At 53.4% G+C, this 14,774-nt stretch overlaps 2 protein-coding genes across 2 annotated transcripts; one reads left to right on the forward strand and one right to left on the reverse strand.

The window, feature by feature from the left end:
• Nucleotides 1-437: 437 nt before the first annotated feature.
• LOC142403863 (olfactory receptor 14J1-like) lies at nt 438-6,346 on the reverse strand. Its single transcript, XM_075490163.1, has 5 exons — nt 6,253-6,346; nt 5,792-5,860; nt 5,329-5,410; nt 2,309-2,362; nt 438-1,401 (listed from the first exon to the last, which is right to left on the reverse strand). Exons 1-5 carry the CDS (start codon nt 6,344-6,346, stop codon nt 438-440), a joined length of 1,263 nt encoding a protein of 420 aa, XP_075346278.1.
• Nucleotides 6,347-12,086: 5,740 nt separating this feature from the next.
• Nucleotides 12,087-13,106, forward strand: LOC142403864 (olfactory receptor 14A16-like). Its single transcript, XM_075490165.1, has one exon. The coding sequence runs from the start codon at nt 12,132-12,134 to the stop codon at nt 13,104-13,106; it is 975 nt and encodes a 324-aa protein (XP_075346280.1). The 5' UTR covers nt 12,087-12,131.
• The last annotated feature ends 1,668 nt before the right edge of the window (nt 13,107-14,774 follow it).

Genomic DNA, 14,774 nt, shown 5'->3' on the forward strand with positions numbered 1-14,774 from the left:
TGCTGATCATCACCATCTCCAGGGGCACCGGCACCCACAAGTGAACGCTCAGTCCAGGTCTCCTTCCCTAATTCATCACCCCAAGCCCTCTTCACCTCAGCCCATGGAGAACCCAAGCACAGCAGCATGGCCTCATGGGGGCAATTTCTTCAGCCTGTTCCTGACCTCAGCTTTGGAAGAAGAGCCCAACCTGCAGACAGTGGCACTGAGAAAATCTCCTTTTATTACAGAGATGTGACATGGGAGGGCAGCTATACCATTGTGCCATACACATGTGCAAAGACCTCTGGTTCAGACAGAGTGGGTTCATGCCTCTGGAGACGTGGAAGGGATCCAGACATTGCTGGGCAAACTTGATCATCACAGATAAAATGCTCAAAACAGGGGAGGTTTTCCAGATATATTGGAAGTCACTTGTGAAGTGACATGTGAAGAGCTTATTGCTGCTGAAAGACTATGGATTGAATGAGCTTCTTCAGTGCATCTTTGAGCTCCTGGTTCCTCATGCTGTAGATGAGGGGGTTCACTGCTGGAGGAACCACTGAGTACAGAACAGCCACCACCAGATCCAGGGATGGGGAGGAGATGGATGGAGGCTTCAGGTAGGTGAACATGGCAGTACTGAGAAACAGGGAGACCACAGCCAGGTGAGGGAGGCACGTGGAAAAGGCTTTGTGCCGTCCCTGCTGAGAGGGGATCCTCAGCACAGCCCTGAAGATCTGCACATAGGACAGCACAATGAAAACAAAACACCCCAATGCTAAACAGGCACTAACCACAATAAGCCAAACTTCCCTGAGGTAGGAGTGTGAGCAGGAGAGCTTGAGGATCTGGGGGATTTCACAGAAGAACTGGTCCAGGGCATTGCCTTGGCAGAGCGGTATGGAAAATGTATTGGCCGTGAGCAGCACAGCAGTAAGAAACCCACTGCCCCAGGCAGCTGCTGCCATGATGAGACAAGCTCTGCTGCCCAGCAGGGTCCCGTAGTGCAGGGGTTTGCAGATGGCCAGATAACGATCGTATGCCATTACTGTGAGGAGAGAATACTCTGCTGTGCTCAAGAAAAGATAAAAAAAGAGTTGTGCAGCACATCCTGCATGGGAAATGGCCCTGGTGTCCCACAGGGAATTGGACATAGATTTGGGGACAGTGGTGGAGATGGAGCCCAAGTCGAGGAGGGAGAGGTTGAGGAGGAAGAAGTACATGGGGGTGTGGAGGTGGTGGTCACAGGCTATGGCAGTGATGATGAGGCCGTTGCCCAGGAGGGCAGCCAGGTAGATGCCCAGGAAGAGCCAGAAGTGCAAGAGCTGCAGCTCTCGTGTGTCTGCAAATGCCAGGAGGAGGAACTGGGTGATGGAGCTGCTGTTGGACATCTGCTGCCTCTGGGTGTGGAGCACAGAACTATGAGGAAAGGACAGTGACAAGTTAGGGGAGACTTCTCTGAGGGAAACCAAAGCCATTTCCATACTACGCACTCCCTGCCCCTTTTCCAGTTCTATGAGACCTTCATTCAGCTCTGTGGATGGAGCTCTGGGTGGTGCTGGCTGAGTGTGCCAGGAGGAGCAGGGCCTCTGCCCGCTGGCTGCCATGGAGTCAGCCCTGCTCTGCAGCTGTGGGTTCCTGGGAATGGTGTGGGCAGTCCTGGTGGTTGAATTTGTCAGATAAAACAGCTCCCAATGCCAAAGGGCTTGTCAGTATCTGCACTGCCATTGCTAAGAAACCCCAATCGCAAAAGTGTTTGAGAGAGAGAGGGGTTTTCACAGCTCTCTCCCATCTCAGCTGGAGATTTTCTTGGATTTCAGAAACCCTCATCATTTCTGCTGCACTCAGGGAGAGCAAAGGGAGCCCTGCGAGGCCAGAGGATTGCCTGTGGGTTAGTGCAGAGTGAGGGGAGCTGCTCTGTCCCTCTGTCTTGTTCCCAGCTGCCCTCTGCTTGTCACTTTCTGAGACAGAGGGTAATCACACTCACACGTTAACCTCAAAAGACACCAGGCACTGCTGAGAGCAGAGAAATCCACTGCCGAGCACTGATGTCTCACAATTTCTCAAGGTCTCAGCACCCCACTTGTAGCCAAGGACACACAGGGTTCATTTCACCAACCCAGCAGCATTTCCTTGGTCATAGCATCTCTGTGCTTCTCCATGGGGCATTCAGGTAACGCCAAGATGCTATAGGACAGATTTGCATCCTGGAGGGCATCTCAGTGCTTGGAAGGACACCCCAAGGAGATACCCAAGGGTCCTAATGATGGTATCTCAGTAACGGACAGTCAGATCATTTGCAAGGGAATGACACAGAGTGCATTGCCCGCAGTCCCACATGTTAGAGGACAGCTTGGACACTTCATTCCCATGGACACAGCTGCATGGGAGGAATCACAAGAGCAGTGCCTGACTCGGCTGCTGCAGCTCCCATCCCCTGACAGCAAAAAGATAACAGTCACAATAACACAGAGTAGTGGAGAAACAAGGAGAAATGCAGTGATTTTCTAGCTACGAGAGGCAAGTGGAGAGTCAGCCGGGCATTCAGGACAGCGTTACCCTCACCCAGCTGTGCACAACACCTCCCAGACACCAACATTGCCAGGCAGCTGCTCTCAGCCCTGTGCTCTGCAGAGGGACATGGGCACGTGGCTGGAGAGCTGCAGCATGGCTCTGCTGGAGCTCTAGCTGCAGAGGAGGTGGTTCACGCCTTGGACCCCACAGCCCTGAGGGCAGAGGCTTTGCTGGCTGGGACAGGAGGCGAAGGGGCTTGCTCAGGGGAAGGGGTCTGCATTGCAGGGGATGACAGGGAGATTTCTGAATTCTCCCTCCCACATTTCTGGTTTTCCTTTCCTCTCATTCCCTGATCATATCTCTGCTGCCTGGAGATTTTCCTCCTGGGAGGTGTTTCCCTGTCCCATGTCTTTCCCTGTCAGTGCTCACAGATGCCATCCCAACCTCTGTGCACTCCCCCTGGCCCTACAGAAACCTGCCTGTTTGCAGGGCACTGGCTGCATGCATGGTGCTGTTTGCAGGTGGAAAAGGGCAGGTAAGAAACACCCTGATGGGTCCAGCAGAGGTGATGCTGGTGCTGTCCATAGGCAGAGGAGTGGCTGAAGGCACTCTAGGAGGTTTCTGGCAGACCTACTGATCACTCAAAGTTGCAGTTCAGGAGTCTCAGTGACTTGTTAAAACTTGAGAGCTCCTTTTCCTTTTATCCTTTTCTCTTCCCCCCTCACCCCACCCCCTGCCCCCCATCTCCCTGGAATAGGAAACTGAAAAGCAGACTCAGGAAAGCTCCTTATCTTCATAGCAATCCTTGTCTTCATCTTCTCCTTGAGACATCTCCTTGGAAATATCTTGGGGGTGATGTGGAGCTGTGAGCAGCCCTGACCCACTCAGCACTCTCTTGCCAGCAGAAGGACCCTGCCTTGCTGGGAATCGCTCCATCCACCCACAGCTTCTCCCCACAGCTCATTGGGGAGTACCCCAGGCAGGCTGAGTGCTGACCCTGGCAGGAGGCAGAGTTCCTGCCCAGCACACAGCACCCTGGGGCACAGGGACCCTGCTCTGAAGGACAGCCCTGGGCACCCCCAGGTGCACACCCGGCTTCATGCCCCTGCAGCCATCCTTGGGAGAAATCAGACATCATGCCCTGTCCCTCTGATGGTGCAGCAGGCAATCCCTACTTGGGAGCACGGCCTCCTCCTCCTCTACACCAGAGAATCTCTGACAATTGATTTTACATACCTCATAGGCTGCGTGATGTCCCAGCTTTAGGAGATCCCTCCAGGATCTGCAGATGCAATGCCCTGCAGCCAGACACTTACTGTCTGTGAAGAATTATCTTCGAATGAGCTCTCAGCATCCTCCCAGCCCAGACTGCCTTTAACCTCTCTCTGCCTTGCTCCTCTCCCCTCTGCACCTGCAGGCAGTGCCCTCAGCCCTGCTGCCCTTTGCAGAGGAGCTGCTCCTGGGCAGAGCTGTCTCTCTGCAGCGCTGCCCGCTTGCCAGGAGCTCCCTCCATGCCAGGAGCCCAGCCCAGCTCAGCAGCAGAGGACCAGCCCAAGGCAGCACTTTCTCTGCCCCCTCTGGGCTCCCTCCAGGTGTCCCTGGGGCTGCAGGGGAACCTGCTGGGAAACAGGCTGAAGGCAGCACTCATGTTCCCTCCCTCACCTGGGGAGAGACACTTCTTTCTAGAAGAGTCATTTCACTTCCCAGAATCCGATTTCCATCCTGTAATCACATTCCCTTGTCCCATCATTAGACAGGACACCCAGACAGTGACTGGTAGGGATCTCCTGTACCCCTGCTGAGGGAAGGGATTCAGCAGAGTCCACAGAGGCATCTCATCCTGGGTCTGTAGTCCTGGGGTGGAAGGGGACCCAGCTCACTCCCATGCAGACCACAAACCCACAGGAGGTGGGATTCCTGTTTCCTCCCTTCAGGTGTGCACAAAATGGGCACCTGCATGTGAGCTCCTTGTCTCAGCTCCCTTGGTAAGAATGGAGATGGAGACCAGGAGTGAGCTGCTAAGACACCAACACCTGGTGACATTTGGGGTTCAGGAGGTGGTTCAAGATATACTCAGGTGACTGCAAGCTCTAATGAAGCAGTTCATAGAGACAGGACAGCATCTGGGGGCATCTCCTTGGAGGCTGATGGGAAATTAAATTGGACAGCTGGAATGACAGCAGATGCCCAAATTTAGGACCACTATATTCCTTCCGTACAGGGCTGCCTATAGAGGTATTCAGCTGATCAAATGGAGTCATGCAGCATAGGGAGAGCTCTGTTTCTCTTTCTCTTCACCATCAACTGTATTTTCTACACATCTTTCGGCTATAATGGCAGTTGTGTCACATGCATCCCTTGCACTCCAATTGTCCAACCTAATTCAGGGCAGCTGAATCTTAATTTAATATGCAGTTACAGGCCTGCAGAGATGCCAGGGGTGAGATGCCAGGGCTCACCCTGATCACGTGAGATGCCAGGGCTCTGCAGCACAACTACATGCAGCTGACATGGACAGCAGAGATCCTATAGAGGAACCCCATCCCCATCCAAACTCGTTGTGTGACAGGCATCACCCAGGGCATCTCAGACAGATTCAGTGCCTTTGGGCCAGTGACTGAATCGCACCACTGCAGTTATGCACGGTTGTTCCCTTCTCTTTCCGTTGGATGCAGGGCAGTGCATGAATACAAAGCACATCACGCCAAGGTCTCCAGTCATGTGCGTTCCCTCTCAAACTCTCCTGGGTCTTCCCTTCCCCATCGTTTAACCACCCCCTCCATGTCACAATCATGGATCAGGCCAGTGATTTTCACAGTGTGCCTGAATCACAGGATGTCCAACGCCAAGGACATTTTCAACATCATCTCCTCCTTCCTGAGATCAGCTTCACCTCCACCACGGGCCCTCAGGGCTGCAGACACAACAGACAGCAAACCCCTCTCCTGCTCAGACTGCAACACCGAGCTCTGTTTCTCTCTGGCCTTGGGGAGAGCGGGCTTTGCTCTCTTCGTGGGCACCTCACTTCTTCTTCTCACTGCCCTCTGCCATCCACTCCAGCATGTCTCTGCTCTGAAGCAAAGCCTTTGCACAGCTGAGGGCTTGGGGGCTTGGTAGCACCTTTCCCTGCTGCAAGTCTGCTCTCAGCCCAAATGTGCCCCAGCTGAGGTGCTGCAGCCCAGACATGCACTGATGCCTTCAGCCTGGGGCACAGAGAGGAGGAGCTGGGGCTGTGTGTGCAACCTCTTCATTCCACTTGGAGGGAAGAACAGCTGAGCCTGTTGGGACAGCTCACATGGCTGGGCTGCTGTGATGGGTGGGTACAGGATGATCAGGAGGCCAGAAAGGTCAGGAGGGAAGTGTCCTCAGTGTGAAGGAGCTGCTTAGGTGTGTGGAGCTCCTCTATGGGATGAACATGTTGGGTGAGCCCTTGGGGGTGAGGGTCAGAGGAAAGGCTGGTAAGGGTGACATTTTGGTGGGAGACAAAGAACCCATTGAAGTCCCCCTGTGGACATTAATTGCCCTGGCATTCACTGGGAGGGGACCACAACAGCATGCAAACAGTCCTGGAGCTTTCTGGAGGGGCTTGGTCAAGACACAGCTTGGGACACAGGTCTTTATAGCACAGTTGCCAGATTGGTCATCTGTGGTGATGCTCATCTGCATCTGTTCCTCTCAAAGAAGGAAGAACTGTACATGGACTTGAAAACCAGTGTCAGCCTTGGCTGTCATGACCATGGAATAGTGGGATCTCACCTCGCAAGGGGAAGGAGAATAGAAGAGTGCAGATGCCAGACCTCAGAGGAGCAGACTTTGGCCTGGTCTTGTGACTTTTAGTGGGGGAGCCCATGTGAGCAGCACAGAAGGGCAGCAGAGCTCACTACAGCTGTGGTCTGACAAAAAGACGAAATGAAGACAATGTGTGGCTGAATTTGCTAAAGATAGCTGTAGATAGGTGTGAGGTACTCTTGGCTTTTGTCTTCACCAGCAAGGTCACCCAGTTCCATGTACCAGGGAGGCAGAACCCCACGCAAATCCAGCAGTGGATGGAGGTCAAGTCAGGGGTTTCTTAGGTAAGCTCAACCCTTCATAGTCCATTGGACCAGATGGGATGAATCCCAGGGTGTTGAGAGACCAGGCCCATGTCATAGCAGGGCTGCTCTGATACATTGTGGAAGGTCATCAGGACTGGAGAAAGCAAAAAGCCAATCCTGCATACATCTTCTAGAAAGACCCAAGGACTGAGCAGGGGAGTTATAGGCTGCAGCGACAGAGGCCAGGAGCTGCATGGCTGGGCAGCAGCTCTGTGGAAATGGCTCTGGTGGTCCTGGAGTTTCATGAGGCAAAACAGGAGCCAGCAGTGAAGGCGGCCAACAGCATCCTGGGCTGTGTGAGCAGGAGCACAGCCAGAAGGAGTGATTATCCCCCTCTGCTCAGCACCTTTTACACCACACCCTGCACAATGACAGTGAGACAATGGCAAACAGGAACCAGATCACTGGAGGGCTGCTAAGGTGGTAACCCTCCAATTATCCTTCAAGTGTTTCTGTGGTTTCCCTAAGAATGTCAGTATCTACAACAACAAACACAACAACAAAAGCATTAATCTGCCTCAATATACGTATCTGCAGCGGAGCAATCTGCATCTGTGGTAGCCCCTCTGGGCAATTCCAATGGAATCAGTATTTGCAATAGACAGCGTGATACCCAGTCCACAAGTACATATCTGAAGTGGTTCAGATGAAGGGTGGTCTTGCAAAAGTCACCCCTTTGTGTCCCCAGGTGGCATGGACACTGCTGGTTTTTGTCTCCAGAGAGCGGGAGAGGCTGGATCCCCTTCTCAGGACAGATTCCTTGCCAGGAAGCCACAGGCATGGGGCTAGCTCACCTGGTTCTTACTGGCACTTCACTCAGCATCTGTTCTGATATATTTGGTGCATTTCTGTGACTACTCTTTCTGCACAGACAGTCGTAAAGAGACAGCCGTTTCATAAAAGGTAGTGTACAAAAGGCCCTGCTGTGGCCAGGACAGCTCACCGCGAGCTCTGGAGGCAGCAAGGAAGATTGTAAAAAGCATCTGGAAGATGCAAAATGCTCAAGGCCTCTTCTGAAGAGTGAGTGACCCAGAGCAGTAGTGCTTGGCCATGTGTAGGTGTGGGAGAGAGGGTTGGGGGATGTCAGTGAGAAACAAGGGGATGGCTGGTGGCTTTAGCAAATGCTCAAAACCGTGTGTGAAACCAGCAATGGAAAGCAGGGGATGTCTGTGGGTGGAGGTTGAGGAAGAGGATAGCCCTGAGAATGCCACAGGAAGGAAGGTCCCTCCTGTGCCAATCAGCGATGATAAAGATGTTTCCATCTTGTGTGCATGCCTCAGCCTGACAGATGGGGAATGCCCACTGCTGGGGTGGCTGTGCTCCGTCATCCACATGAGCTCACCGTGCTGACCAGCACCCTTGGATGCAACCTCTCCAGTCCCACGGACTGGTAAGGCTGTAGTTTGCTCAAGTAAACCCTGGCTTGATCCCCATCCAGCCCTGGTTGTTCTCCTCCAGAGTACTGCTTCAGAGCCCAAAGGCCTGGGAGAAATTGCTGGTATAACTGAGGCAAAGAGGACACAGAGTATCTCAAATCTGTCTACACCTACTCTTACTAAATTCAGCAGTGATCCCACAGTCTCTCTCTTTCTTCTTTAACTGTTCCTGATGTAGTAACAGCTCATTTGGTTCCTGTTGCATTCACTTTCCAGTTTCAATTAGTTTATATAAGGATCATTGCTGTGCTTGAAGGATGCTGTCTTTGAAGACAAGATGTATCCAGGCACATTGGGAAAATGATTGGTCTGTTCCTTGACTGTATCATCAAGGGACTGAGTAAAGACCCCCGTGTGATGTGCTTCGTGTTCACACAACGCCTGCAGCTATTGGGTAGAGGAGGGACAGACCTTGCCTCTCTGATGGCATTTGATGACCGATGCCCCTGACTGATGGCAACAGTCAATGGCACACAGGCAGCAAATTGCAATCCTTGCAATGCCTTCTGGGGTGTCTGTTACACGTCTGCTCTGAATGGGAATTGCTTTCCTGTAAGTCCTCTGCTGTTCCTGCAAGCCCTGGCATCTCCCGTAGCTCTGTGGGCCTGGATTTGAACATTAAATTGAGTGGCTGCCCTAAATTCTGTTAGGCAACGTGGGGATGACCATGAGAAACCTGCCGGTGGAGTCAGTGGAGATCTGGTAAATACAGCAGAAGGAGAAGAAAGAGGCTGAGCTCTCCCTATGGCACATGACTCCAACTGTTCAGATGAATACCTCTAGAAGCTGCCCTGAGCATAACAAGTTCAGCTGCCCATAACTTGGCAACCTTTTAGATGGCCAAAGGAAATTCTCAACAGCCTGCAAGAGGATGCCCCCAGATGCTGCCCTGTCTCTACGAACTGCTCCATTTCAGTTTACAGTTCCCTGCACATGTCTTCGACTACTTCTGGCACCTCAAGTGTCAGCAGACACTTGCATCTCACACCTAGCATCCATCTGCACTGATGACAATGGGAGCTGAGACAAGGAGCTCATATGCAGGTGCCTATTTTGTGCATAGCTGGACTGAGGCGAGGAAATCCCACTTCCACCTCCTGGGGGTTTGTGGCAGGCATGGGAGGGAGTTGAGTCCCCTTCCAGCACCAGGACTACACACCCAGGATGAGATGCCTCGATTGACTCAGCTGAATCACTTCCCTCAGAACATGTAAAGGAGATCCCTTCCATGTCACTGGCCAGGTGTCCTGTGTAATGATGGAACAAGGAAAGGTGATACTCATGCCCAAATATTTTCCTCATCGTAGAAAATACAGTGCTGGGAAGAAGTGTGTCTCCCCAGGTGAGGGAGGGAACATGAGTGCTGCCTTCAGCCTGTTTCCCAGCAGGTTCCCCTGCAGCCCCAGGGACGCCTGGAGGGAGCCCAGAGGGGGCAGAGAAAGTGCTGCCTTGGGCTGGTCCTCTGCTGCTGAGCTGGGCTGGGCTCCTGGCATGGAGGGAGCTCCTGGCAAGCGGGCAGTGCTGCAGAGAGACAGCTCTGCCCAGGAGCAGCTCCTCTGCAAAGGGCAGCAGGGCTGAGGGCACTGCCTGCAGGTGCAGAGGGGAGAGGAGCAAGGCAGAGAGAGGTTAAAGGCAGCCTGGGCTGGGAGGATGCGGAGAGCTCATTCGAAGATAATTCTTCACAGACAGTAAGTCTGTGGCTGCAGGGCATTGCATCTGCAGATCCTGGAGGGATCTCCTAAAGCTGTCACATCCCACAGCCTATGAGGTATGTAACTTCAACTGTCAGCGATTCTCTGGTGTAGAGGAGGAGGAGGCGGCCGTGCTCCCAAGAAGGGATTGCCTGCTGCACCATATGAGGGACAGAGCATGATGGCTGCTTTCTCACAAGGATGGCTGCAGGGGCGTGAAGCTGGGTGTGCACCTGGGGGTGCCCAGGGCTGTCCTTCAGAGCAGGGTCCCTGTGCCCCAGGGTGCTGTTTGCTGGGCAGGGACTCTGCCTCCTGCCAGGGTCAGCACTCAGCCTGCCCGGGGTGCTCCCCAATGAGCTGTGGGGAGAAGCTGTGGGTGGATGGAGCGACTCCCAGCAAGGCAGGGTCCTTCTGCTGTCAAGAGAGTGCTGCGTGGGTCAGGGCTGCTCACAGCTCCACATCACCCCCAAGATATTTCCAAGGAGATGTCTCAAGGAGAAGATGAAGAAAAGGATTACTATAAAGATAAGGAGCTTTCCTAAGTCTGCTTTTCAGTTTCCTGTTCCAGGGAGATGGGGGGCAGGGGGTAGGGTGAGGGGGGAAGAGAAAAGGATAAAAGGAAAAGGAGCTCTCAAGTTTTAACAAGTCACTGAGACTCCTGAACTGCAACTTTGAGTGATCAGTAGGTCTGCCAGAAACCTCCTAGAGTGCCTTCAGCCGCTCCTCTGCCTATGGACAGCACCAGCATCACCTCTGCTGGACCCATCAGGGTGTTTCTTCCCTGCCCTTTTCCACCTGCAAACAGGACCATGCATGCAGCCAGTGCCCTGCAAACAGGCAGGTTTGTGTAGGGCCAGGGGGAGTGCACAGAGGTTGGGATGGGATCTGTGAGCACTGAGAGGGAAAGACATGGGACAGGGAAACACCTCCCAGGAGGAAAATCTCCAGGCAGCAGAGATATGATTAGGGAATGAGAGGAAAGGAAAACCAGAAATGTTGTGGGAGGGAGAATTCAGAAATCTCCCTATGACCCCCTCCGATGCAGACCCCTTCCCCTGAGCAAGCCCCCTCGCCTCCTGTCCCACCCAGCAAAGCCTCTGCCCTCAAGGCTGTGGGGTCCAAGGCGTGAACCACCTCCTCTGCAGCCAGAGCTCCAGCAGAGCCGTGCTGCAGCTCTCCAGCCACGTGTCCATGTCCCTCTGCAGAGCACAGGCGCTGAGAACAACAGCCCAGAGAATTTCATGTTGGGGAGGTGTTGTGCACAGCTGGGTGAGGGTAACGCTGTCCTGAGTGCCCGGCTGCCTCTGCCTTTGCCTCACTGTATTTATCCTTGTTCCTTTCCTGGTCTGTGTTATTGTGATTGTTTTCTTGTTCTTGCTGTCAGGCTGTCTGGGGAGGTGGAGTTTCAGTGGCAGAGTCACACACTGATCTTGTGTGTCCTTTCATGCAGGTGTGTCCATGGGAACCAGTGTCCCAGCTTTCCTCTAAGCTGTGGGGCTGTGGGCAATGCAGTCAGAGCATCTAGGGAATGAGCTGAATCTCCCTTACTCAAATGCCATCATTAGGACACTTGGGTATCTCCTTGAGGTGTCATTCCCAGCTGTGAGCTTCCCTCCAGGATGCAAACCTGTCCTATAGCATCTTGGTGTTATCTGAAAGACCCACGTAGAAGCAGACACATGCTACGACAGAGAAAATGCTGCTGGGTTGGTGAAATGAGCCCTGTGTGTCCTTGGCTAGAAGTGGGGTGCTGAGACCTTGAGAAAGGGTGAGGCATTTAGTGGTCTGTGGTGGGTCCCTCTGCTCTCAGCCGAGCCTGGTGGTTTTCAAGGGTAACATGGGCGTGTGATCACCCTCCACCTCAGAAAGGTGTAAGCCAAGTGAAACTGGGAAGTAGAGAGAGACCAGGAGACCAGCTCCCCTTACTCTGCACTAATCCACAGGCAACCCTCTTGACTCACAGCACCCACTCCGTTCTCCCTGAGGCAGCAGAAATGCTGAGGGTTTCTGACATCCAAGAATACTCGCCAGGGGAGGTGGGGGGGAGCTGTAAAAAACCCTAGAACACTTAAACTGCTTTTACCATTCCCGTTCCTCAGCACTGGGAGTGCAGATGCTGGCAGGCCCTTCTGCGTTAGCAGTGGTTTCACAGGACAGAGATGAACACCAGGACTGGTTCCTGCCCCTACGCACTTTTGCAGAGTGGGGCTGACTTAGCAAGAGCCCTTGGGCAGATGCCCTGCTCTTCATCACTCACACGGCCAGCACCAAGGAGGGCTCCAGGCACAGAGCTGAAGGAAGGTCTCCGAGAAAAAGACAAGGGTGTCTGTGTGTAGCAGGGGGAGGGTCTATGGGAAATGGCTTTGATTTTGGTCAGAGAAGTCTCCCCTAACTTGTCACTGTCTTTTTCTCCTATGACAATGCCCCACACCCAGAGACAGCAAATGTCCAACGGCAGCTCCATCACCCAGTTCCTCCTCCTGGCATTTGCAGACACGCGGGAGCTGCAGCTCTTGCACTTCTGGCTCTTCCTGGGCATCTACCTGGCTGCCCTCCTGGGCAACGGCCTCATCATCACCGCCGTAGCCTGCGACCACCACCTCCACACCCCCATGTACTTCTTCCTCCTCAACCTCTCTGTTCTTGACCTGGGCTCCATCTCCACCACTGTCCCCAAAGCCATGGCCAATTCCCTGTGGGACACCAGGGCTATCTCCTACGCAGGATGTGCTGCACAAGTCTTTCTGTTTGTCTTTTTGATGTCAGCAGAGTATTGTCTTCTCACCATCATGGCCTATGACCGCTATGTTGCCATCTGCAAACCCCTGCACTACGGGACCCTCCTGGGCAGCAGAGCTTGTGTCCACATGGCAGCAGCTGCCTGGGGCAGTGGGTTTCTCAATGCTGTGCTGCACACGGCCAATACATTTTCCATACCACTCTGCCACGGCAATGCCCTGGACCAGTTCTTTTGTGAAATCCCCCAGATCCTCAAGCTCTCCTGCTCACGATCCTACCTCAGTGAGGTTGGGCTTCTTGTGGTTAGTCTCTTAGTAGTCTTTGGCTGTTTTATTTTCATTGTGCTGTCCTATGTGCAGATCTTCAGGGCCGTGCGGAAGATCCCCTCTGAGCAGGGACGGCACAAAGCCTTTTCCACGTGCCTCCCTCACCTGGCTGTGGTCTCCGTCTTTATTAGCACTGCCATGTTCGCCTACCTGAAGCCCGCCTCCATCTCCTCTCCATCCATGGACCTGGTGATAGCTGTTCTGTACTCAGTGGTTCCTCCAGCAGTGAACCCCTTCATCTACAGCATGAGAAACAAGGAGCTCAAGGATGCAGTGTGGAAACTGATAATGGATGTTTTTCTGAAGCAACAAACTTCTGTATAGCAGTTATAATGTAACTCATTGCAGGCCCAGCCTGTCTTCTGGGTTTTTTTTTGTTGTTTGTGGTGTTTTTTAACTTGTCAGAATGTTGTCATCTCCTCTCTAATTCACTGTCTGCTTTTCTTTTCCGACCAAGTGGCTCTGTAAATGACGAGCCGTGCTTTCTGTTTGTTGAAACAAAATAAAGGGCCCTCCAGTGGCTTTTTTTTCTTTTTCCTGAGATCCTTCCTCCAAGGCCATTTTGGAGGTGCAGGGACAGTTCCTCTGTGCAGAGTTGGAGGGGACAAGACTCCCGGCAGGGAGCACTGCCAGGGAGCACCAGCGCTTGCTCTTCCAGGGCTCTTCTCTTTATGCTTCCACACTCTCTTTCTGATCCCTTTCATTGGTATAAGGCCTGAGCGCTGTGGCAGCTTGGTCACAGCCGTGCTGCGTGGCAGTGCTGTGGCCACAGGCAGGGACAGGCAACGGGCACTTCTGGGACACGGCTGGCCTCCATAACAGCGTTTCCATAAAGAGAGGGGATCTCCGGAGTACACTGCCTGAAGGCTTAGGTCTTCTTTCAAAGTTGCTGTCAAGAACTTGCTCAAGAAAGTGCCCTGTTGAGGAAAACACCAGTGAACAGCTAAAGTGTGTGAGTGTGCAGGGTGGGGGCACGCAGCAGTGTCCCTTGCACAGCCAGGCCTCCAGGGACACACTTGAAGGATCAGCAGAGCAGGGGCTGGTCTGTGACCTTGTTTGCTGGAAACCCTGGCCAAGGTGCCCTAGGGCAATCGTCACAGACCAGCCCCTTGCAACCGTCATTCCCAGCACTGGCCTCTCACCCCAGCCCGGAGAGGTTGTTTGTGCGTCCACGGAGGGACACCAAATGTCTAGGTCAGAAGTCCATGTTTGCATTGTTCAGAGGAGACTTAAGCATGCACATTGTGTGCGTGTGGGGAGGTGAACCCGAGTGAGCACAAATGCCATCAGCCATTCCTAGAGGTGCCATGAAGGCCAGCGGGACAGACAGTGCCTCGAGGTCACTTCCCTTTGAGAGTAACGTCCCCTGGGAAACCAACCACCTGAATGCAGCACTGGGATGTGCTTCTGTCAACTGAGGTCCCTGTATCCATTCCTCAAACCATGGGGCATCTCAGAGAGGTGCAGAGCAGGGCGATACACCGCAGGGCTGAGGTGCCTCCCAGCCTCTGGGAGTGGCAACAGGAGGCCAGAGAATCACCGTGCCTGCTGCAGTGCACTGCCTCCGCATGTGCAAGGGATGGACTCGTGCCTCTGAACACCCCTGTGTGCATGAGAAGTGCATGAGGCCAGCTGAGATGTGGACACCTCACAGGGCCCTGCCATTTCTGTGTGTGACTCCAGGAACAAACCCCACTGCCCCAGTGAGATTCATCTCATGTGCCTTGGAACATCAGAAATGCTCCTGTCTGCTCACATCACCCTTTCTGGATTGTGCCCTCAAATGTGTCAGAGCAGTCAGAGAGGTTCTGGGGTCCTTGGAAAAGGCAGACATCAAACCTTTCTTCAAGAAGGGCAAGAAGGAGGATTGGGAGAATTACAGGCTGGTCAACCTCACCTCGGTTCCTGAGAGGTGATGTGCCAAATACTCCTGCAGCCATTTCCAGGTACTGGTAGGACAAGAAAGGGACTGCAGAAGCTGTATGGGTCAGG

This window comes from Mycteria americana, unplaced genomic scaffold, assembly GCF_035582795.1.
Source record: "Mycteria americana isolate JAX WOST 10 ecotype Jacksonville Zoo and Gardens unplaced genomic scaffold, USCA_MyAme_1.0 Scaffold_46, whole genome shotgun sequence".
Classification (NCBI taxonomy): domain Eukaryota; kingdom Metazoa; phylum Chordata; class Aves; order Ciconiiformes; family Ciconiidae; genus Mycteria; species Mycteria americana.